The sequence below is a fragment of the Rhineura floridana genome, chromosome 20 (assembly GCF_030035675.1).
Source record: "Rhineura floridana isolate rRhiFlo1 chromosome 20, rRhiFlo1.hap2, whole genome shotgun sequence".
NCBI lineage: Eukaryota > Metazoa > Chordata > Lepidosauria > Squamata > Rhineuridae > Rhineura > Rhineura floridana.
This window is the reverse complement of record NC_084499.1, coordinates 19,375,595-19,401,341: the sequence shown is the minus strand read 5'-3', so window position 1 is coordinate 19,401,341 and position 25,747 is coordinate 19,375,595. Positions and strand designations below refer to the sequence as shown.

General features: G+C 45.7%; 1 protein-coding gene across 18 annotated transcripts in view; it reads right to left on the bottom strand.

The window, feature by feature from the left end:
• The window catches only part of FNBP1 (formin binding protein 1), a 106,906-nt gene that overhangs the window by 19,962 nt on the left and 61,197 nt on the right, over positions 1–25,747 (bottom strand). For 3 of the 18 annotated variants that reach the window (XM_061603802.1, XM_061603804.1, XM_061603803.1), the window contains exons 7-13: positions 21,363–21,491; positions 17,862–18,008; positions 15,008–15,202; positions 12,315–12,494; positions 9,279–9,368; positions 2,768–2,782; positions 2,553–2,588 (exon numbers count right to left, since the gene is read on the bottom strand). In XM_061603802.1, coding sequence (XP_061459786.1) covers positions 2,553–2,588; positions 2,768–2,782; positions 9,279–9,368; positions 12,315–12,494; positions 15,008–15,202; positions 17,862–18,008; positions 21,363–21,491 — 792 coding nt within the window. The remainder of the gene's footprint in view (positions 1–2,552; positions 2,589–2,767; positions 2,783–9,278; positions 9,369–12,314; positions 12,495–15,007; positions 15,203–17,861; positions 18,009–21,362; positions 21,492–25,747) is intronic. The other 15 variants (XM_061603809.1, XM_061603810.1, XM_061603811.1 and 12 more) reach the window with 10 other exon arrangements.

Sequence of the window (25,747 nt, the reverse complement as noted above, 5' to 3'; positions counted from 1 at the left end):
TGAACTATGAGAATGCCTCTTGCTTTTGCACATTGGCATGCAGCCTCCCTCAACCTGGTGCCGTTCAGGTGCTTGGACTACAACTCCCATCAGCCCCAGGTGGTTTTTTTTTAACCCCTTGCTTTGTTTTTAAAAGAGCTTTTGTTCTTTGGAACAACCACGGGATTCCCCTAAGCACCCTAGAGCCTCCTTTGGCTTTAATACTGTTGTCACTCACCACTTGAGTTCACAACTAACCAACCAGGTGAATTTTCAATTTATTATCAGCTAAAGCTCATAGGATTAATAAACTAAGATGACTTTATTCAGGCAGCGACTCCAATTGAAATCCTTAAATAACCAGACTAGTGGTTAGTCTCAGACTGGGACCTTGGGGGACGAGGGTTCAAATCCCCGCTCGGCCACGAAGCTCACTGGGTGGCCTTGGGCTCGTCACTGTCTCTCCGCCTAACCTACCTCACAGGGTTGTTGTGAGGTTAAAATGGGCGGAGGCAGAAGTTTATCTGCCACCTTGTACTTTTTGGAGAACAAGTGGGATATAAAATAATAATAAAACGAGTTGAAAAAGTTGTTAACCAGGGTCAAACAATTTGGTTGCAGGCACAAAATCGTAAACGAAGTGGCAATTTCCCAAGCTGATAATGTGTTCTCTGTAGCCATCTGGTGCACCATTCCCTCTTTCACTACCCAAGACAGGATTTCAGATCAATGTCTGTGACGAGGTTCATCTTGCCTTCCCCCATGCCATCCCGTTTTGAAATTAAATGGAATCAACGTTTTTAGTCAGGATTGATTAGGTTTGATTACAAGGCATTAGTTGTTCGGAGGTACTACCACATAAGGCTGAAAAACGTAGTTTGCCAATGAATATCAGCACCCGGACACAGGAACGATATGCGTCTGTGGCCGGTCAGAACGATCAGAGCGATTGTCAACGCCGACCTCAGTGAAAGGCAGACAAGGATCCCGGCCGATTCAAACTGGGGACGGCCAACCACTCTCCACACGATGGTCTTGGGTCTAGAAATACAGGATTGCACCCAGCAAAGGTTTATTCAGAGTAGGTCCATTGAAATTAATCCAGTGGGTCTACCTTGAGTAGGACTAACATTAAACAACTATCGCCAGTGTCAGGATCAGGCTGGTATGTCTGTCCTTGAACCTAGAAGGTTTCCACCACAGGATCAGGTGGTCATACCAAATCTGGCTTTGGTCTGGGAGTTGGGAACTCGCCCACCATAACACCTGATGGGCAGGATATCTCACAGTGCAGGAGAGAGACCTGCATTCAGTGCTTTCCTGCTCTTTCATAATATGTAGCAATGAAATGAAATGGATTAAAGTTCTTCATTGTCACTGCGTCACTATTTCCCTGCCCCTCTCCACATCACTGGCTGCTTCAGGGGGCAGGGAGCAGAAGTGTAGTCATCCAGGGTTTCAGGGGGTCTTAGACCCCTTACGTTTTTGGGAGCCATGTCCCAGCAGGATCCCTATGTCTCCAGCATCCTATGAGTCAATCAGCACGAAAGGGGAGTGCGTTGTCCACTGAAAAGAGTCTTCTAACAGGCTTCCTTGTCCTCTCCTGCTGACTGGAGCCAATCAGAGTGAAAAGGTGAGTCAGCCTCCGAGAAGACTCTTCTCAGTAGCCAACACACTCCCCTTTCATGCTGATTAGCTCCTAGGAATGTCTGTTGTGAAGAAGGCATTAGCAAGGATAAAGAAGCAGAAAGCAGTATTCAAACCTGGCCCAGTTATTCCATAATCTTAGAAGGGGTGTGGCTGTGATTATTATAAAAGGGCCCTGCACTTCTGAAGTTGACACTCCGCTACTGATGGGGAGTTGCATGACATGATGATGTCACACCACATGTTTCATGACTAAGGCTGCAATCCTTACCCCACTTACTGGGGAGTAAGCCCCATTGAAATCAATAGGGCTTACTTCTGAGTAGGATTATACAGGTGGAATGCTAGGTTGCTATTTTCTGCAGCAGATGTGTGTCTGGGGTAATGACGGATTCCTCCCTAAATTTGCTGATAGGATAGCAAGCCTTTAAACAGCACAGCATTCTTAGACACATTCCTGCCAGAAGAAGAGTTCTGTGAAATCCAGAAACCTGCTATATTATCACAACACAGATGGATTGATCTAATAATATACACATATATGTGCATGTTCTTTCTCCACCATTTGGATTATCTGGGTTCTTGTCTGCAATTTACTGAGGTCAACACTTTTCTCCCTTTTGCTGAGAACAAACATCTTTGGAACCAAGGAATATTTTATGCACATCGCAGATACAGTAACAAATCAGAGCAGTAATCAACTTTACCACATATGATTTAATTATATTATCCTATGCAGTTTGCGATACTGAAAACTACCATATTTTAAAAACCTAATAATTTTTTTAAAAAAAACTTTTACTACATTTTTACAGCCTTAGATTGCATATTTTTAAAATACATGCCTAATAAGTAAAACTACCAAACTACTAAAATTATGAGTTATTTTTTTTAGCAGCTCATTAGAAGCATGAAAACTGGATCACCTCCATTAGATTCCAGACCTGCATATTCAAAGTTATCTGATAAAATATCAAAGCAAAAAGGGGAAAACACACACACACACACACACAAAGAGAGACAACAGAAAATCTGAGTTAATTTCAGGGCGCCTCCTTTGACAGGCGGCAACTCACGCGCGGAGAAATCTGTGATTACAAAACACACAGCCATGAACAAGAAAGGACGCAGGTGTGCTTACCAGCTTGAGAGAGAGCTTCACGTAAGGACGGAGAAGTAGAGGAGGTGGAAAAGAGAGAGAAAAAAAGACAAGCGTATATCAGAAGAAGCAGAACTTTGATCACTTCCACCATTATAACAAAATGATGCACGTGGACACACCAGCACACACACCTCACTTGCCTTGTGAAAATGGGACACTGCGCTCATTACACATCTGTGCAAAAGTTCACAAGACCAGGGTAAGAAATTCTGCTAGTACCAACTGCCTGCCATTTCGCCCGCGAGCATGGTTGACAAAAACATGATTGTTAACACTGTCGCCTCTTTGACACTTAGCTGTTGCTGAGAGCAAGTGCCCCCCCCCCAAAAGAGCCTGCATCTTATTCTGGAGCCAATCGTTAAGTGCCTTATCTGCTGGTGGAGAGGACTGAGAGGGAACACAGCGATGGGTATCAAGTACGGCTGAAAGAATCTGTCCATTTCGGCCCTCGCAGCTTCTCACTTTTCCAATCTTAAATTCGGTCCTGCATAGTACTGCAGCAACTTCCAATTTTTTTTAAAAAAAAAAATCCTCATGAAAATTCTTCAACATTTTAGTACAAATTTCTCCTAATAAACACATTTTTTGATATGCGTTTTTGACTAACGTGCACTTTTTTTGCAAAGCAATCTCCCCTAAGAGAAGGCATTGTTGCATGCTCTCATAGTTTTATGGGGACTTTACAGCTTAGTCAATGCACGTTTTGTACACGTTGCTTTGGCTAGAGAATCACAAAATTCGCAGAAGTGCGAATTTCAAAGGACAGCTGCATTTCCGCTCTCAGGTCTTTTTGGAAAGGGTGAATTCTATAGATTCGGCTTTCAATATGTGAACTGAATCGAATGTTCCCTGCATCCCTAGCCTCAAGTCCCACCTGTTGCTTGCAGGCACAGAGCCCTGGGGACTGGCAACAGCACAGGTCTTGGATCATCCTTTCCCCCCTATTTTACAGGATGCCATTTTGTGCCACAAAAAGTATGCTCTTTTTTTTTCATTGCAGAGAGTGTGTGGGTCAGTGTGCGCGCATGGGGGAGAATACGCCTTCTCTGAGGCAAATCGCAGCGAGAGCCAGTGTGGAGTAGTGCTTAAGAGAGTCAGACTAGGACCTGGGAGACCAGGGTTCAAATCCCCTGCTTAGCCAGGAAGCTCAGTAGGTGACACTGGACCAATCACTGTTTCTCTCAGGCTAACCTCCCTCACAGGGTTGTTGTGAGGATCAAAAGGGGAGGGATGAGAACCGTGTACATCACCTTCAGCTCTTTGGGTTAGGGTGGGATAAAAATGTAATACATAAATAAAGAATTTAATCTGTGAACGTTTGGTACAAACCCACAAGAAAATTCATCAATACTGATTTTTAATCACAAAATACATATTTAAAGTGGGTCTTTTATGCCTTTCTAAACATACATCCCCCTACAAATTGGAATTTTTGGAGCAAAGGACTTCACTGCAAAATTTGGAGCAAACTGCAAAATCTAATTAAAAAGGCAGATATTTCATTTTTAAAATAATGTTTTGTTGTGTTTTAAAAATAAAATCTAATTTAAAAGGCAAACCAAACAAAATATGGAAATTAGAACACTTGTAAGAGTGATCCCACGTGGGACGCTCCAAGAGTCTCCCTGCACTGCTTGTGAGCTCTCTGTGCCGCGTGCAAAGCGTAGCTTGTGCGAGACGGGGAGTCAGGCAAAACCCTTTGACCTGGAAGTGAGACCTTGTCCACAGATGCCAAGGAGGGTTCAGGAATACAAAAAGTGCCTTTTGCACTGTCTAGCTCAGTACTGTTAAGTGCCTACACTGACCGGCAGCAGCTCTCTAGCCCTACCTGGAGACGAGAGGGACTGAACCAGGGACCGTCCGCCTGCAAAGTGTTCGGTGCTCCGTGCCAGAAGGCCCCAGGTTCAATCCCTGCCATTGGCAGAGCTGGGAAAGTTTCTAACTAAAGGGTGACGGAGCCCTGCTGGCGTTTGGGAGATGAGAGGACCAGGAACATCAGAAGCCCTAGTAAGGTCCTTGGTTGGCCTAGCTCAGTATGATTGTCAATGCTGACTGGCAGCGGCTCTGCAGGATTGAGAGAGGGGTCTGTGATGTTCCTATATATTAGTGTATATATGGTAAGTGCTGGTTGTTTAGAGTATACATGGTAAGTAGTGAAAGAGGAGGGGGAGTGAATGGGCAATAGAATGCTTGATGATTGGCTGAATGTTTCAAATGGCTGACAGTATAAATGAAAGGATGACAGGTAAATCTGGGGGAATGTGAGGTGGTGAATTGTGGAATCTGGGAGGAGAAGAGAAAGAGTGGGTTGCTTGGTGGGGTTTAGAGAGTTGTTTACCAGGAGGGAGGTGGAGTTCGGATTAGTATTGAGTAAAACCATATGCTTATGTGCCTTAAGAAGAAATCTTGTTAATCTTGTTAGCTTTGTTATCTGTAATAAATACTTAATTTGGTTTACCAAAGGCCTGATCCTTGGCTGGGGTTTCACAGACCAGAAGGGAGGGTACGGTAATGACCAAGGCTGAAGGGGAACTGTAACAAATGGTGGCAGCGGTGAAGAGAATAACAATACCAGTATTCAGAGTCTCTGGGAATACTAGTATTGGGACGTTACTGGTGGTTGCCTAGCAGGGGGATCTGTTGAGATCTGTGCTAGAGCGGATAGGTAAACCATAAGAGAGAGCGGTCCGGACTGGTGGAGTCCCTGGTGGTGCCTAGTGACAGGCAGTAGCCACATGCAGGTAGGAACCTGACAGGGAGAGCCAGGGAAGGACGCCTCACAGGGTCCTTCCCAGTCCTACCTGGGGATGCCATTGGGGATTGAATCAGGGACCTTCTGCAGGCCAAAGAGATGTTCTAACGCTGAACTAAGGCCCTTCCCTCATAACTGTAGACTCAGAAGCACCGTTTGGAAGGGCAAAGACCCCAGCCTCAGGAATTTGAACTTGGGGGTGCAATGAAAGGACAGCCAAATAGCACTCTGACTTATCTCCAGTACTGCTTTTTTTTTTGGTAAAAAAAATGAGAGGCTGGTATTATAACTGGCTGTGGGTGCTGGCACAATATGGCAGCCAAAATGAGTTGGGTACCATCACCAAAAAAGCCCTGCTTCTTACACACACACAAGCACACCTCAAATCACAGGGGAGGCAGTGCTATTTTGATGCTCTGCCTCAGGCGCTGAACAGTCCCCGGGGCCATCTCTGCAGAAGTAGGTATTCTCATGAGTACCTCCCACTCGCTTGCCCCTCTTCCCACACCCTGCTTAGAACCCCCTGCCCCATCAAATCTTCCCTTCCCACCCCACCCTGCTGGCATTCCTGTGAACTTCAGCAAAGACAAAATCGGCACAACTTGGGAGGATTTCGGACACATTTTGCAGACGACAGGGGTGGCGGGGACGAGAGAGAAACCGATTTTGCCTACGGAAAAAGCAGGTCTACGTCAAGGCTACATGCGCTAGAGGCGAATAACTTTCTAGAGGCAAAACTATCACGAGGCCAGACAACTTGCCAGCCCACCAATGCTATCTATCGTTTTGCTGTAAATTCAGCAAATGCTTAGGGGCCAAGGGGTCCACACACAGCATCCCTATAGGAAGTTTGGGTCTAAACGCTACAACCATCAGGCACCTAAATAGACAGCATCACCCTAAAAATGCTCAGCAAAGCCTTGTTAAAAGGTCCACAGAAGCAGAAGAATCAACTAACCTGGTAAAAAGCTCTTTTTTTTTCAAGTGTGGAGGGAGGTAAAAATATGAAGAAGACTGAGTCAAAAGGCTCAGGAGAAATTTTGAATCTATGGGATGCTTAAAAACCAAAACTGTAACCAACAAATAGATGGTAGAGTGCTTTTGAGTGTTCAGAAGGTGTTTTCCACGCTGTAATCTTTATGACAACTCAGTCAGGTAAGTGTGAATTATTATGCCCATATCACAGATGGGAAGGTTGAGGCTAGAGAGACAGAGAGAGAGAAAGTAGCTTGCCTAAAGTCACTTGATGAGTTTATGGCAGAGAGGAGATTTGATCCGGGGACTTCTGGATCTGTACATCAGTCTCTTTGCCGTTACGCTATACCGATCCTCAGGTTAAAAACAAAACTGTTTTTTACATGTCAGCACTCAATATGATCTAGGTATGGGGAACCTCTGGCCCTCCAGATGTTGTTGAACTGCAACTCCCAACAGCCCCCTAGCAAGCATAGCCAAGCACCAGGAGTGATGGGAGTTGAAGTTCAGCATCTGTAGGGCCAAAGGTTTCCCACGCCTAATCTAGGCAGAGGATGGGCTGTTCAGTGATATGCCAAAGAGCCCTTGCACGTTCAGCAGGAACCCATTGTTTGGATCAGAGGTGAGGAATCTGTGGCCTTTCAGATGCCAGACTACAACTTCCATCACCACTAACCATTGGTCACGGTGACTGGGCTTTTGGGAGTTGGAATCCAACAACATCTGGGCCACAGGATTCCTGTCTCTGGTCTGTCTAGAGGACATAACGTTGGATCTTTGGAGTCCTGAGTTCAAATCACCACCCAGCCTAGATTCACTCTGTGGACTTGGGCAAAACCACAATCTCCTCACCTCCCATGGTCCCTTGTCTGTGAAATGGGAACAACAGGGATCTAGCCAAGTGGTCGTGATGAGAAAAGAAGATTGAAAATGAATTCCCCCCCCTCCAAAAATGGAAAACCAAGTTTGTACATCTTCAAATCCAACTCTCTCCGTGTGTGTGGCCATGATAAGGCTGAGCTCTAAGAGTAACAAGTGTTAATTTTACTGGTCACTAATGAGACTTCCTGCCGCATTGGATGGGCTTTAATTAGTCAGTAAACTACATCTCCTTATTTCTGTGCTATCTTTCCACCAGTAGGCCCTACAACACTATTTATGACATCTGAAAAAAAAATCTGCTCGGCTATTAGCTCAGCCACGTTTGGAAAATCTGGGGCACAGGGAGGCTGATGAGGCATTTCTAGGAAATGTAAAAAAAAAGAAAGGCAAGTTCTTTTCAAGAGCACATCTTTGGGATGCTTCTAACATAGCCTATTGCGGAGAGCAAATGGAAAAAGCCTACGAGCCACAAGCATCAATAACACACGAGAGCGCATGATAAGCCAGCAAGTCTATGTGTTATTGGGTAAGTCACAAATGACAACTCTCACTTACAACGGGCCAAACGGGCCTCCCCCCCCGCCCTGGCTCTCCGGTTTGCCAATGCGACTCTTCCCTTCGAGAGCTGCAGACAGATGTCTCCAAACCCCTTCTGCGTTTAACGTGGGGTTCAAAGGTGCACGTAAAACTAAAACAAAATACACTCCTTTTTTTAAAAAAAGGCTCGTTGTTGTCCTTCTGCGACGTGTCCGCAATTGCAGATACATTGGCTGTTTGCGACAGGAAGCCACAAGGGATTTCAAACCACAGTGGAACCCTCTTAATAAACAATTGCTGCCTCCAAGAATAGTGTTTTCAAATTTTCATTAGAGGTTAATTAAAAAAATAAAAAAGGAAGTAAACCCGGTTCAATTGGACTTTCCCCTCTGGTTGTCAGAGTGTAGAGCAGGTGGGTGGGGGCACCTTTGGCCCTCCAGCTGTTGCTGAACTACAACTCCCATCAGTCCCTGCAGTAAGCATAGCCATGGGCTGGGAATGATGGGAGTTGTAGTCTGGAAATATCTGAAGGGCCAAACTGGCAACTATATATATATATATATATATATATATATATAAACCTCCTAAAAATTCATCTACATTTTAGGGTGAACTTGTCCTAACGCAACCCTTTCGTGTGCAATTTTGACTAACATATACATTTTTTGCAACGCAATTTTTCCAAACAGAATGCATCATTCTATGTTATTTTCCTCTAATATGTGGATTTTAATGCACACCTTATCCCAGCATAATGCATTTTTGCACACATTATCTGGCTGGGGAACTACACTGCAAAATTTGTAGAAGAGCGAATTTGGAAGGATGGCTATGTTTTGGTTGTTTTGGAAAGTGCAAATCTGGTAGGTTCGCCTTTGAAAGCAAACTTAATCAAAACATTTCCCCCCATCTCTAGTCTTTACGGGCCTTCAAGTTCTTTCCAACGCTACAATTCTGTAAACTACATTTGCAGATCGCACCGAGCCTTTGCGGTTGTCCTCTGCCGGCAAAAGAGTTCCACTGTGGCTGTCAGTTTGGGCTGTTTGTTCTGCGTGATCAGTTTTCTCTCCTCTCTGCCGATAAGTGCCGCCAGGTTTTGCTCTTTTTTTTTGTTTTAGCAAAGAGAGCTGTTTCTGACCCTGGGGGGAATAAGCAAGCCTTTCCTTCGCAATGCCCACAAAGGGTCTCTTAAAATTTGCTTCTAAAAATTTGTGGGTTTTTGCACAAATTTTCCACTTCCCGCAAAACGGACCTCACCTCTTCCACCCGCTTGCAACGTTGTAAATGAGGTCAGTGACTGTGCAGTGACTTTATGGCCCGGCCACACCATATATATGGACTTACAACGTATTCTCTAGCCTCAAGGGCATACGTGGGCTTCCCTAAAGTCCTCTTCATGAACTCTTTGTGAAAATACAAAGACTGAGACTGTTGCTGAGTCAGGAAGAGGGGGGAAAAACACACACACGCATTAAGAGGAGTGGGGAAGGGGGATGGGGAGAAAGACCTTTACATTTACTGCTTCTACAGCAAAAAAAGATAGATTTGCTTGGGTCTGACATCCATGGTTGTGATCTAGCTGGTGGCTCCATGTCCGTGGGGCAGTTGAATCTACGGAGGGTTTTAGTCTGAACTTTCAAGGAGCTGTCCAAGGTGCTGAAGTGCCTTGAAAGTTCAGAATATAACCCAGAGCGAATCCCACTGCCTCATGGACACAGAGCCACCCGTCGCCACTGTTGTGATCTTACAGCACAGAGGTATCCAACATGGTGTCCTACAGATACTGTTGGACTACAGCTCCCATCAGCCCCAGAGACCACGATGAGTGGCCGTGGATGATGGGAGCTGTAGTCCAGCAGCATCCAGAGGGCACCACGTTGGCAAGTCCTGATCTAACATCATCAAGGTGCACCCAGAAGCCACTCCTCTGCTTGGGAAACATAAAGAACAGGAACTTCAGACACCCAGGGATGGACAGGTAAGTGGATCTTCTGTGAAGGAGAGCCTGCTCCTCTGTTTCGGGGCCACACAGAGCTCCCTCTTTGAAAAAGATATGCATTTTTGTAAACATTGTTTGGTTGGCGAACCGCATTGCAAAATTTGAATACGTGCAAATTTCAAAGGATGGTTTTGTTTCGGTCCTCATATTGTTTCGGAAAGTGCACATTTGATACATTCAGCTTGAAATCCGAACGGAATCATACTTCTTGCTCTTCCCTAGGCGAAACCACCTTGAGTTTTGCGGGGATCAGCTGGGCATAGAGATCAATTCTGCAGATGCTTCCAAGATGTGTAAGGATCTGACCATTCTACTCTGAGAGGCTTGTATGATGAAAAGTGGTGTGCTGGGCTCCATTCTTGCTAGTCTGTTCCGAAACTGCCTTCTGTAAATGCTCCACAGCTCATCTTAGGTTTTCCCAAGAAGTAGCAAGTCATAAACTCAGCACTAGTCTGAGACATGTTGGAACATTCATATCACCGGTTGCCATGTCAAAAAGAATTTCAGAACATCTGTGTGTGTGTGTGTGTGAAGTCTCATCTTTGAATGCTGGTCCATATTAATAAAAAACAAACAAAAAACCATGCATATAGAAAGCTAGCCTGTCAGGAGGAGGCTCCGCCACAAACCATCCTGCCTGCTAGCTTTCCACAGGCAAGGAGTCTGGGATGCAGTAGAGCGTCCAGTTATGCAGTTCATCCGCTTGGGAGTCTGAAGCCATATGACTGTATGATGTCACTGACAGTGCAGCTCAGCCCTGTGCATAATTTCCAGGATATATTTTCTAGCACAGTTGAGACTCAAGCATTTTCTGTGGCACTGTCAGATCACAACCTTGGAAGAAGCCCTTGAACCCACTTAGCCCCACGAATCGGCAAAATCATTTCATTTCATTGAGAAGAACATACGTACATACCCAATCTGGAGAAGAAAAAACAAACAAACCACACACACATAAGCACATAACCACAAGACTATTAACCAGGACAGAAAAAAATCCTACAGGCTGAATAACGGAAAGGTTTGATTGATCTTTTACACCGACTTCACAGACACAAAACACAGATGAAGGAATCGCTACCGGTGGATTGAAAAAGGACTTTCTACAAGAAAGGAAGAAACTATATACATATATATAATAACGAAACAAGAGAAATGATCAAGGAAACATTTCCTGGTGAAAAGGGAAGAGTTAATTACACGGCAAGGAAAATATGAAGTCAGCAGAAACCACAAAACATCCAAATAAAGAGGCAATTTTGTTTGCTGACTAGACCGGCTCATTTGTTTTCATGGGGGCAAAGCAATCCACCCCCTCGGTACGTTGACAGGAATGACCTGGCTCATCTCAGACCAAAGTCGCTGGACAGGAGAGTCCATCGGGTGCAACCAAAAGTATTCTCCCCAGCATTTTGACCTGTACGTACACTTCTTCCAGGGATTTTTCTACGGCTGACCCTCTCAGGCACCATCTGCACTGTACACGGAAAGCAGCATCAGGCCATTTTAAACAGTCATGGCTGCTTCCCTCCCCACAAGAATCCTGGGAACTGTAGTTTGCGAAGGGTGCTGAGAGTTGTTTGGAGACCCCCTACGCCCCTGACAGAGCTACAACTCCCAGAGTGGTTTCGCAGTCAAGCCCTCCTCCCAGGGGACTCTGTTTCCAGCAAAGTGGTATTCAGAGGCTGACCCTGACAGTGGATTGAGAACCTCCGAAGAGCCCGGCTGCTGGTTCAGGCCAAAGGAGACCACCTAGTCCAGCACCCTGTTTCTCACAGTGGCCAACCAGACGCACGTTATCGGAAGTGTGCAAGCAGGAACTTTCCTTGCATGTGTTTCTTTGGAACTGGCATTCACAGATAGACTGCCTCTGGGCATGGAGGTTCCATTCTTAGCTAGCATGGCTTAGAAAAGCCCTGTTGGGTCAGGCCAAAGGGGGCCCACCTAGTCCAGCCTCCTGTTCTCACAGTGGCCAACCGGACGCCTAATGCAAGCAGGGCTTGAGTGTGACAGCAACGCTCCCCTGCGGCAGTTGCCAGCAACTGGTATTGGGAAGCAGAGCATAGCCATCGTGGCTAGTTGCCACCGACAGCCTTTTCCTTCACAGATTTGTCTAATCCTCTTTTAAAGCCATCCAGCGCAGATAGATTTAAATACAGATTTTGTGGTTTCATTGTGGGTGGTGTTTTTTTTAATTTCTCAGAGACTGGTTTGTATGTTGCTTTTTAAAAACGTACAGACACACACACAAAGGAGGATTGGGGGAGGAGAGAAGTAAAAACAGATTCAATTACTCAAAGAAGTCCTGATGGGACGTGCAATTGAAGCGCCAGAGAGAGAGAGAGACAGAAAGACACACACACATCCAGAGGCGAACTTACCCCGCGTTTTAGGCTCCGGAAGCATTGGATTTTGGGTTTGGAGGTCATGAACTCGTTGAAGCGATGGGAGAGGGGTTCCTTCTGTTGCTTGGGAGAGTGGGGGCCATTGGGAGCAGCAGCGGGCGAGGCAGAAGGGGGAGGGGGAGGGGGCTGATGGGGGGATGTTAAAAGGGACATAAGCTACGTATAAGAGATGGAGAAGTGACAGGATTAAAAGAAAAACAAAACCCGAAATCAAACGATTAAAAAAGAAACTCAGGCAAAGCGCGTACGGAAAAAAAAAAAGTAAAACCACAACAAAACCACAAAGAAACAAACCCGCAAAGCGGGGAAAAGAAAACACATATGCAGGCAGCATTGGAAACCAAACATTTGAAAAGCAATTCCAAAGGAAAATCATTTTTTAAATCATAATAATAATTAGGAACAAAAAGCCATGGTTTTTTCATCCCCCCCAAGTAAATAAAAAGACAAACAATATTTAAAAAAGAAAGAGAGAGAGAGAAGGGTCAAGAGTCGGGAAGATGTTTGTTTTTAATGAAAAAGGTTTGCATTGCTCAAAGGAGGGCGGGATAGGAAAATGAGGAGTTGCAGTAAGGGATGCAGATGCAAATGTGTGGTGTCCCCCCTCATTCGCCCCGTGCAACCCTCAGGAACACCGATCATGCCACATGCAAACAAGATGACAGAATGAAATGGAAGGAAATTAGGAGATCAATCCCCGTTCCCAGTCCTACCCCGATAATATAGCTGAATTCACTGGGAATTGGTATCTTGGAATATAGGGAATCCCCTCTGCGGAAAAACATGCGTTGCACACTAAAAATCACCAGAAAGCCCCAGTTTCAAACCTCCACCCAGGTTATGAAGTTCACTGGGTGACCTTGACCATTTGCACATGCTCCCTCCCTCTCAGACTAACCTTCCCCGCCTTACAGGGCTGTTGTAAAAAGGTAAGTGTGAAATAAATCCTCGTAGAACTTAGCAGGGAGGAGGAAGATGGGGTCAAGCCTAGAACTGGCTGGTTGTACTTCTTGTTGGCTCCGCCATTAGCTCTGGTGCCACCTGCTCTTTTGGGCTCCCTGACTTCTGTCCTTCCAGTCATCACTATTGATTATATTATTATTAATAATAATATTATTTTATTTATTACCTGCCCTTCACCCTGAGGTCCGAGGACAGATTCCAACCATTTAAAATACAAGCTTAAAATCAATTTTAAACAGCTTACAAAATACTAAAACTTGGTGGGTCTTAAAAATGGTCACCACAGCCTGAGACCACGGCCCAGAATCCTCAGTGGCATGCGGGAGTTCCACGGCAAATGCCCAGGGGTTCCCCAGCAGACACCCTGACGTGGAAAAACTTCTCCCGAAATTTGAGAAAAAACCCCACTGCTCAAGACTAATCTCCAAGAACTGTGAGGACAGAAGTGTGTATGCTCTAACCCACTCTGAACCCGGGGACCAGGTGGAACTCTAACCGGACAGAAGGATCCTGTTAGTCGCCTCGGAACGCAACGGGAGTCCAAGTTAGCTTGCGTGCATCGGTGAAAAACACAGAAATAATATGTACAAATAGAAAGTTACACAGGGGTAGTCTAAAACATATGCTCCCCAGGACATGAATCCAAAACAGGAATGTGGCTAATGCCCCAACTTGCCAATATTTCCTCCCCAAGAGCCTCGAGCAAGGATGCCCCCACTCCCTGATGCTACATGATCATTTAGGAAATCTTTGATAAACTGGAAGAAGGGCTGGTCCAACACATCCCACCCAATGAGTTGACAGACACATGCAGGCAGATGAGCGAGAAGAAATTGTTGCGGACTAGTAACTTTCATAGCCTTCTCTGCAAGGCCTACTGCGTAACAGAACAACATGCCAGCAGCCTGACAGCATTGCACAGCCATTGCTGGTATGTAGAGTGGAACAGATGTTTAGAATAAGACCTGATCATGTGAGCTTAAAAAGAAAAAAGGGTTGCATTCCATGAGCTCAGTTTCAGTCACTAATATTTAAAGTTGTTTTTTAAGGATGTTTTCAAGATGTTTTGTTTTAATATGTCTAATATGTTTTGTAATATGTAATATATTTTGTTTTTAAGATGCTTTAAAGTGTTTAGCATTTTTGTTTACTATCATTATCATTAATAATAATGATGATGATAAGAGTCAACAGCTGCCCCACTAGTTTCCAGCACAAACTGAAAAGCAAAAGAGAAATCAGCAGCAGGGAAGCAATGATGAAGACAACATGTTAATTAGCTGGAAAGGGATGAACAATGTAAGCAAAGGGCATACGGACAGGCATTGAAACAATGTAAGCAGAGAGCAACTCTTTTGAATTGAACAGGAAACATTAAAAAAATCCCGCCATGGCAGAACATGACAACTCAAATAAAACTGAGCCAAAAAAGCAGCTTTAAAACGATAAAAAGCAACACAATTTTTAAAAAGTACATAGAAAGTAAACAAAACTTTATTAAAACAAAATCCAATAATTAAAATAAAAATTATTACAATAAATTACAACAGGACATCAGCTATTAGTTCTTAGAAACTTATTTCTAATAAAAAGAGAGAGAGAGAGAAAGAAAGAGAGAAAGACTTCACTGCAGGGATTGCAAAATAACACACAAGTAGCAAACTACAAAGGTACTGACACTAAGTCAAACTCTGAAAAAGATGTACCTTATTTTTCTTAATGAACGGCCACAACTTCCCCTTGGACTTGGTGCTGAATCTAGATTCCGATTTGCCTTCTCTGGAGTTTGAAAGGCTGGACTCGGAGACCGTTCGCTTGATTGGCTGGGTGAAGTCCTCGAAATCAACTTCACCCGGAGGCTCAAAACCGGACTTGAAGGCTTCTACGACCAACTGGGAATCCTGAAACAACCCGCAGACCAGAGAAAACAGATTATTAATTAACCCGATTATTAATCTGTGATCTGGACTTCAGGGTCCTTCGCTGTGCGCTTAGGGGGTCGTCTGCCGAGGAAATCTCACAGCCCCTGAATCCTCCAGAAACAAGGGCTCTTATCTGCAGTAGCACCAAGCCTCTCATTCAGTCAGTGCAAGGGTTTACCCTCGTGCAATGGAACTTCCCCCCCCTCCTCCCCCTCCCCAAAACTGTTCTGGGTTTTCCCACAATCCTCCGGAACAGATTTGAGGAGGCCATGCACATGGTGGAGGAGGAGGGGGGGGAAATGCACGATGTTTGATCCCCAACTAAAAGGCCTTAAGAAAGAAAGGTCTAAGATCTTGGAAAGCTCCTAGATATTGGTTTGAGTGCTAGAGATGAGCAGATTTGTCAATCCAGTTCTCGGCATATTTGCATCAGTTTGCAATTATTATTATCAGTAGTAGTAGTATTTATTAAATTTATATTCCACTCTTCCTCCTTAATGAGTCCAGAGCAGGAAACATAACAGAACAATTTAATAGCAGCAAAACGAAAAGTGTTCTAAAAACAGTTAAAAACATTCTAAAACACAGTTATAGTTTAAAAACATTCTTCCAGCCGGTGATCTCCAGGTTGCCCTTCAGCCTTTTAAAAGTCCACATGAAAATTCAACAGAATTGCAGTGCAAGTTTCTCCTAATACACACATTTTTGTTTGCAGTTTTGCCTAACGTATATGCTAGCGGAAGCAATTTCCTTGGATATAATGTATTTTTTGTATGTTCTTTTCATTGACAGATGCGTTGTTATGCATGCATTTTTGTGCAATTTCCTGGGCTGGAGAACAGCATTCCAAAATTCGGAGGAGGGTGAATTTCGAAGGATGGCTGCGTTTCACTGTGCCTATTGTTTTGGAAAGTGCAGGTTAGGCAGGTTTGCCTTTAGATGCGAACTGAACCAAATTTCTTCCCCCAACCCTACGTACAGGTGTAAAAAATGTAAATGCACTGCCTTCAAGTCGATTCTGAGTTATGGGGACCCTATGAATAGGGTTTTCATGAGGCTGAGAGGCAGTGACTGGCCCAAGGTCACCCAGTGAGCTTCATGGCTATGTGGGGATTCGAACCCTGGTCTCCCAGGTTGTAGTCCAGCATCTTAACCACTACACCACACTGGCTCTCTGTACAGGTGTAAGGAATCCCCAGAAGTGAAGGAAACAGAACAACTGATTTCCTTCTTAGGCACCCTGTATAAAGTGAAAAGATTCTATTTGTTTCTTCTGGCCAGTTTGTGGCAGCCACACGTGTACAGCGCACTAGATTGCAATTCCAAAACTAAACGGGTGAAAAAGAGAGAGGAAGTGACAGTGACAGACCGGAAAAAAGTCAGGTAAAAAAGTTCAAAACTGAAGTATTAAATACATCAAATGATATCACATCCTGGGTTTTCAGTGGGAAGGATCCTCCCTTCTTCCCTAGCCTTTTGAACTCTTAAAAAAAATACTCTCTCTCTCTTAAATCCATGTAGCATCCTTTCCCCCACGATCCAAACATCCCTCCACTACAATGGAGCTAAAAATAGCCAGTTCCCGTTATGCGAAAGATTAAGGTTAAAAACAGGAAGTCAGACATCCAGAACAAATTAATTTCTATCTGCCGCCAGCGTTACTGGGGAGGCATATATCCCACACAGGGTCGCTTGGAAGCGACTGCGGGCAGCTGGGCAGCAATGACCTCTACTCTATCTCACTGGATATGCTACGAAGGGGAAACAGAGGCTGGCGGGAGGGAAGGGAGGTGGGGGGGAATAGGCCTTGAGTGGTATAAGAAGCTAGAGGCAAGTAGCCAAATTTGGTTCAGATTGGTTGTTGAATCAGTCGTCCTCCAGATGCCCCACAGATTTCACATCCATCCTGATTCGCTTGAACAAAGCTTCTGTGGTATTTAGACGGTGCTCGGTCTTTATTGAGCATTCATTCTTACTTATTTTTTTCCCCAGGGAGGCTATCCTGATTTGCTTGTGGGCTATTTACACACCTTCCTGTCAAAAGCTGGTTTTGTTGGGGTAGAACCTTTTTTTTTTTTTAACAATCACAACACTAAGGAGCCAATCAGATTCGGTTTACTGATGATGACATACCCAGGAACAATCCACCTCGCAGGGTCCTACATTCAAATAGCACACCAGGCCCAGATAGAATCTGGGTTGCATTCAACTAAGTTCTACTCAGAGTGAATCAACTGAAATTAATGAATCTAAATTAGTCATGTCTATGAGCTTCAGTGGGTCTGCTCTGAGTACAACTACCATAGAGTATTACCCTCTGGGTTGTATTCATGTAACTCCGACTCAAAGTAGACCCATCAAAACTAATGAACCTATGTTTATCATCTCCATTACCTTCAATGAGTCTACTCTGACTAGGAGTAGCATTGAATACCACTCTCTGCTGCTGCGCCCGTTCATAAATTGTCGGCAAAATACCATCCCAAACTGCCTGTATTTAGCCACCGTTAATTTAATCACATATCTCCCTACTCTACAGCAACTCCTGAAGGCCAATTTGGCAGTGTATTTGGTAGCTGGGGTTTCTTAAAATAGAAAGAAAAAAGAGTTGGAACATTCCAAGAAGTCAGCCACTCACATTCTTCTGATCTATGGATTCCGCCGCTGTTGTTATCTCATCCAGGCACTTCCCAATGATGGGGATGACTTGCCGGTCCACCTCTGCAAAGGTCTTCATGGATTCGCCTATCCTGACTATCCTCCTCTCTTCCATGTCTTGTATTTTCTGCAAGTATCACAAGCAACAAGAATAATACAGTGCTTAAATGAGTTAAAAGCATTTCCATTAGGGTTGCAAGAAGGCATCACTTTCGGTTCCACCCTGTATTCATTGCATGCAGCACTGTTTCCGTTCTGCTGCAATTCCTCTGTCGCCCCAAACGATATTATTCGTCTTGCGGCCCGCTTTGCCATAATTAATTACATTAAGTTACATAAATTATGAAAGTTACATTGTCATTATATTACTGTACCCCATTCATTTCACGCAATGCAATGGGAGGTGGGACATAATCAATTACGTATCATTTGTAGACTGAAAGCAACGACAGCAGCAGATACCAATCATATTCACTGGATTGATTTCCATTCTGGACATGGAAGCAAAAATGGCCATTTCCGTTTCTGCTTTCATCAAAAATCTCTGACATCCCTACTTCATGGACATTGTCCTGTTTTTAATCCTCACAATAATCCTGTAAGGTAGGCCAGTATTATTAAAGTTCCCCTTAATAGTCAACTCTGGTGGTGAGTGCCAACAGGGTTGGATGCAAAACAGGCCCACTGAGAAACAAGAGTGAGGTATTAGCATGCTCTGGGAAACAGCCCCAAGTTTACAGAGCTACAAAAAATCTTTAAAAAAATCAAACTTAAGGGGGCAGCCTCACCCACAACCGTCCCCCCAAAACAGCCCAATTAAAATGGAACATGCTCAGCAACCACAGGATATTGAGCGCCAGTTGGGAAAGAAATACAAGAGAAAGTGGGTAGGAACGGAATGGAGTATCCTAGAGGAAGGCAGGGAGGACTAGCTGGAATCTGAAACACAAGCAAGATTTGGTTGCAGGTTGCACTAGTTATTCCCAGTTGCAGATCACAATGGAGAGGCTCCTCCACATGATCTATTTATCAAGCATTTATCCCAATGCGCTTACACGGAGGTGACATTATATCCAACCTTTACTGAGCATCTGTTTCGATTTGTTTGTGGGCCGGCTGTACAACAATAAGCACTTGGTCACATCCACACCATAGGTTTCGAGCACATGGCTTCCCCCAAAGAGCCCTGGGAACTGTAGCATACCCCTCACAGAGCTACAATTCCCAGCACCCTTAACAAACGACAGTTCCCAGGATCCTTTGCGGGAAGCCAAGTGCTTTAAACCTGCTTTGGAATCTGTCGGGCTCAGGAGACGGAGTGCTTGAATCCACAAACTGCACTCCCTAAAAGTTCCAGCACGCGCTTGAATCCCTCCCACAAAATACTGAGCCTCTGGGGGCATTAAGAAGGCAGGCCTGTGGGGCAGGCTAAGGGCAGAGTGAGGTTGGCAGGGCAGTGCCCAGGTGGCCCTAAGGGACTGGCCACCCTGACCAAACCCTGCCATGATTCTCTTAGCTCTTTCCCATTCTCATACGAGGCAGCTGAAAAGTCTGCCAAGGCGGCAGCAAAACTCAGTTCCCAGCAATAAAAAAATGGAGGTGGCCCTGTGCGTACGCTGGGACTCCGAGAAAACCAGCCACACAGGCCTCTAGCATCTGCCCCAGTGGACGACTCCGGATCCAGCCGCTGGGAAAGCAAAAGCTGCCTCGGATGCCTGAAAAGGATGGATTGCAAAACAGGATGTGAAACGCAGCCATGGAGGGGCATGAATCAAGGGCACACGTGGTCATGATGACTATGCTCTGCAACCCGACAGGGCACCCGTCGCCAAGTGGGGAAATTCAGTCAACGCTCCCCCATTCGGCTTCCACCTTTCGGAGGGCGACAGATGAACAATTCCCAGAAGAACCCACAGATAGACATGCGTCCTTTTCCAATTTTTGTTTTAAAAAAACAAAAACAGCTCGCTCTGTGTTTTTATCCTGGCTGTCAAAGCATAGGCTGCAGGATTTTCCAAACCAACAAATGACACTGGAAGAGGGGGGAGTCAGAAGCAACAGATATGTCATGTGGGGGGGACGTGCCCAGTGGCCACTAGGCGATCCAGACAGCGCTGCATGCCAATTCAGGGAAATCACACTCCCCCCCCCCGCCGTGCTTAAAAATGGAATGCAGAGCTATCGGCGGAGTGAGGATCATGGGCCCCCTAAAAAGCCATGTGGATTTTTATTCTTATTATTATTATTATTTTACAAAAAGGATTTCCCCTTTAAAACCTGCACATACACAGGATCAGACGGAGAAGTTTTTGCACACGCATGAAACCAGCACAGGCCAAAAAAGAGATGGATCCATCCATCCCTAAGTACAGATAAGCCTTTTATTCTGCATATTTCCGTTCACCTGTCTGGATTTCTGTGCCTTCACACCACCGTTTTACATTTCTGTTGTCCTCATGCCATGCTTGGGGGGGGGGGGGGGACACACAAGCAAACAGACAATCCCTTTGCAACTGAGAAAAACAACTGCCCGGTTCACTTGCAAGAAAAGCTACTGGGCAGCCAGCCCTTCAGAGGTGAACGCAAGCCACTCTTTGCACATGCCCAGAGGCACATTTTCCAGGATTTGCACTACAGTCCAGCCATGGGGTGGCATTCATGCTATATAGTCCATGCTTTAAAAAATAAAATGGAGATCACCAGCCTATTTTCAGCTTCGAAGATGCATGTGGCTGATGATATATTACTGACACTCAAGCCTTGCAAACTGCAGCTGAGCACACTGTTGTGTTTTCGGCTGATACCAGCCTGCCCCATCACAATGCAAATATTTTCTCATTCCACAGCTGCAGAACAGAGGTGGCCAGAGGATGAGAATGGGTGAGGTCACCCATCCGGCTGCCTCTTGCAACAGCTACAGATTCTTCCAGCTGTCTTGCAGTCTCCTGCATGGAGTGTGTGTGTGTGTGTGTGTGTGTGTGTGTATAAAAGCACACACACACACACTTTTTAATGATACTATTGTGTTCTGATGTGAGATTTTGCATATTAAGTGGTATATAAATATTACTACTAATAAATGAATGACAGAGAAGCTACTGTGGCCTTTGACAAGGGCCACATTCATGCCATACATTCATGCCGCTGTTATTCCACTTTAAACAGTCCCAGCTTCTTCCCCCAAAGCATCCTGGGGAGTGTAGTCCTGAGGGTTGTTAGGAGACCCCTGATTCCCCTCATAGAACTACAGTTCCCAGAGTTCCCTGGCGTTATACAGTTCCCAGAGTTCCCTGGGAAGAGGGATTGACTGTTAAACCGCTCGGGAATTGTCTGAATTATAGCTCTGTGGAGAGGCAAGTTAGAGGATTCTTTGAGGGAAGTCATGCGCCTGAAATGTGCTGGAAAGGTATGGTGTGCGGACGCAACCTAAGAGACACGGACAAAGTGGGTGGATGGAGGCCATAAGGAACGCCGCCCCCACCTGGAAAATGTTGGGTATATGCGAGTGATAATGTTCATGCTGTTCCTGATTGAATTTCTGCAACGTGGACGAGTATTCGGCTTTGCTGTCTTCTGCCATCTGATGACGGAGCTGGGCTTGCTGCCGCGCCTGGGGAAGGAAAGAAAGAAAAGATAAAGCCTCGGAGATTCTGTGCCCTGGGGAAGGAATCCTGCATCAAAGCACCAGCAATGATGCTTGACGGGCACCGTGCACGTTTCGGAGCCTTGCCAAAGCCAGAGGCTGCCTGCCTGCCCTGAACGGCGTGAGGATGTTCTTATACAAGCTGGCTTTCTTGGGAAGGCAGATAACCCGGGCCATGATGTGCTCCAGCAGATGGCGGCCGTGTGCATGAGCGGCTCAGCCCATGTAACACAGGTGCCTGGCAGAGCGGCGCAGTGTTGGAGGACGGACCTGCATGTTTGTCTCCCTGCAAGTCCTGCAAGACCTGGTTCCTTGATCTTTTGCCTGGGGCATTTATTATTATTATTATTATTATTGTTATTATTATTATTATTGAGAGCCAGTGTGGTGTAGTGGTTAAGGTGTTGGACTACAACCTGGGAGACCAGGGTTCGAATCCCCACACAGCCATGAAGCTCATTGGGTGACCTTGGGCCAGTCACTGCCTCTCAGCCTCAGAGGAAAGCAATGGTAACCCCCCTCTGAATACTGCCTTACCATGACAACCCTATTCATAGGGTCGCCATAAATCGAGATCGACTTGAAGGCAGTCCATTTACATTTTTACATCATCATCATCATCATCATCATCATCATTATTATTATTATTATTAAAGAACAACAACAACAACAGCTGCAGTCAGTCAGAGTCCTGCCCTCCCAAGCCAGGTGGAAATGCCACCCTGGACTTCTACTGGGAGGAAGGGTGGGATATAAATCTGCTCCAAAAAGGAGTTTTGCCCACCCGGAGAAGTGACTCATGCAGAGCAGCAACTGGGCAACCTCCCCAGCAGGCTGGAATTTCCACAGCAACAGGAAGTGTCTGTAAACGCTCCAAATTGCACACCTGAACGGGCTGTCTGGAAAAGCCAGGGAAGGCTCGGAGCGGGGCCCCGGACAGAGTGGCAGTAGGGAACCTCCTCTGCAGGTGGGGGGCTCCCCAAAACCTTCAGTTACTCCATTCCTTGTGCTGCACAAGCTGGTCTTACGCCAGTTGGGGAGAATTATTGTTGCCATCCTGCTCAGCCCGCCCATAACATCTTTGCACAAATATTTGCCTCTATCTATCCCTTTTGTAGCTAACCCGCCTCTGCGAGGTTTTCACCCCGGAGCCGTCTGTCTTTTCTTTGCACAGCCCACTTCCCATTTGCTCCCTGACGCCTCTTCCATCTGTTTCATTTTGGCTGCCTTTCCGTCCGTGCTGCCGGCGGCTGAACTGGATCCCTCCCTCCTCCCTGCGGCCCAGATGCCCCCTCTCTCCTGTCTCCACCACGTGGCCAAATACACGTGAAGGGATGTCAAGGACACATGAATAAGGTTGAGGAGGGTGCCTCCGAGCTTGTGCAGAATTATTACCATTATTATTACTGCACTGATTCCTTGCTTACTGCATAAGATCTCTCAAAGCCGCCTACAATTGTAAAACAATTGTAAAACACACAAGAGTTTAAAACAAACATCAAAAGAAAAAAAACACTCTATTTATTAAAAGTGTCCATGTATTTTGTATTTTTGTTGTACTTGTACTGAATTGTCGCAGCCTATGGCTCTGAGCAATGAAGAATCCATCCATCCATCCATCCATCCATCCATCCATCCATCCATCCATCCATCCATCCATCCATCCATCCATGCTCATCCTGTAACATTATATAAGGACAAATCCTACGCCACCCTACTAAAAGAAGCTCAGGGTCCAAATACGGTCCTCCAAGCAACTCTGTCTGGCCCTCAGAACTCTCCCTAGGCAACACCCTCCAACAGCCCTGCTGAGCACCCCCCTTGAGTGGTTTCGTCTGGCTGAGATGCGTCCCTGATCTCTGACCGTGCCTCTGGCTTGCCGGGATGGAGGATGGAGGGTGTGGGTGCGTGAGCGTGCGTAAAAACAAGCCTGCTGCGCGAAGGTAAAATTTATGTCCCATTGCTCCACCCACGTTTGCCTCTGGCCCTGCCCACCACCGGGATGCGGCCCTTGGAAAGCTATCCAGAAGGGAATGCGGCCTTTGGGCTAAAAACAGTCCCCCTTCCTTGCTCTAAGGAGTGAGGCAGTCCACAGGCTTCCCAGCAGCAGCCCAGAAATTCAATTTCCAGCTCCAAGCTAAAAGGGACTTTTCCCTCCTCGTTTCTTTTCCCCCAACAAAATACTGTGTGTTGTTGAATCTTTGCCAGAAAGGCACCCTGCCAGAACTATCCTTCCGTCCCGGAGTAGATAAACAAGGCGGGAACGGGGAGAGGCAAACACACAGGGAGGCTTCAAAAATAAACTAACGATAAAAACATACGAAGGCGGGGAATGAAAGAGAAGGGGGGGGGGAAGAGAGGTTCTCCACTCCCATTGAATCACTCTGTCCCCATCTTTTCTACATTTGCCTCGATGGAAAAGAGCAACTCAATTCGTCCCTTTATTCAATTCACCCCTTTATTGTGAATGGTGAGGACTAGAATCTTATATTATTTCTTAAAGGAAGGGATGTTTTGCACGGAGAAGGACCCAGGTTCAGTCCCCCGTGGCATTTCCAGGTAGGGCTAAGAATGCCCCCATCTGAAACAGTGGAGAGCTGCATTTCTCAGCCCTACCTAGAAAAGGCAGGGATTGAACCGGGTACCTCCCCTGCATGTATAGCCTTACCTGTTGAGCTACAGCCCTTTCCTTACCATGGCTGAGGCATGGAGCTGCAGCTTGGGAGAGATTTAAAAACAAACCAACATGCTAAATTCTCCTATAATTTAATGCACAGCCGTGGAAGTGGATTATGGTCTGCACAGCGATGAAGCATAGCTTTGTTTAGTTTACACTGTACTGTCCCTCACCTTACCCAACCCCCCGTGCTCTCCAAGTATGTATCCTGATTTTAAACATGGGATTCATCGTATTTTATTTATTTAAACCATTCTGTGGTCCTATGGCACGGCAGGATGCATCTGTGCACGTGATTTGTCGCAGATCCGTTGCAGTGGCTCATTTTGCAAATCAGAGTTTTAAAAATGAATAAATATACATTTTGAAAGTGTGTGTGTGTATGTGTGGGGAAAGGTTTCCGGACCAGGAAGGAGTGCTTAAGCCCGCTAAAATCTGTGGCACTGCGTGAAAAGAGAGCGAGGGTGTTTGAGATGAGAAAGTCCGCAGACGTTAGGTTAGACTGTGCCACTTCAGATGTTTCTGAATGCTTATTACTATTGTTATAAAAAAAGTAAATTCCTGCAGGTAGAAATCTACAGTATAAACTGAGTCAGAACCTTTCTTCCTGATGGGCTTGGAAATAATCCCACAAACATTTTTAGGGTTGTAGTGAACTACTCAGAGTAGACCCACTGAAACTGATGGCTGACTAACTTAGGTCCATTCATTTCAACAGGTCCACTCTGAGTAGAACCATTTGTGTTCTCTTTGACCTAAAACCTACCTCGCAGGGTGGTTGTGATGCCAAAACAGGTGGGGGTGGAACGAGTGCTGCATGCAATCTCTTTGATCTCCTTGGAAGAAGGGCAGGATGAAACGCACCCAATGAAATACAGGCATGCCAGTTTCTTACTTTATTTTTAGGGGAAGGCAGTGTAGCTCAGTTGCAGAGGTAGGGCTGGGAGAGACTCCTGCGACAGATCAACGGTCTGACTCAGTACAAGGCAGCTTCCTAAAACAGGATCTACACTTTTTTTTTTTAGCTGTCTAAAAACTTCCGAGTGACCCAATAAGGATATCCAAGCTCAGGAGCTTTTCAGACAGCAAAGGAAAGGGGGGGGGGAAGGAAGACGAACTGGAGCAGGTCCTGAGCGCTGCATGAGCCAAAATGCTCCTGCTAGAGACAGAAGAGAGAGATTTCCCCCCAAATGGGCAAAGAGTTGAAACGCAACGGAAAAGCTGTGGCCTTCGAGAGCGGCCGACAGGCTCACATCCCCAAAAGGGCCTCTGTCCAATCTTCCCAGGTCTTGCAGACTTTACGGAGCAAAAGTAGATTTGCACTTTTGGCTTGCCCAAGCAGAGAGGGGGTGGGCAGGACCATTTCCCAGGGCACCCCCAGGTGGGGAAGAAATAAGCCATGCAGATGCCTCAGCCGCACCAGCCCCAAGGATTGTAAGGCTGTGTGGTCTCCGTTTCAACCGCCCCACTGACAACTCAAGTGCTGCAGCTCAGGGGCAGAGCACCTGCTTCGCATGCAAAAGGCCACAGGTTCAGACCTTTCTCG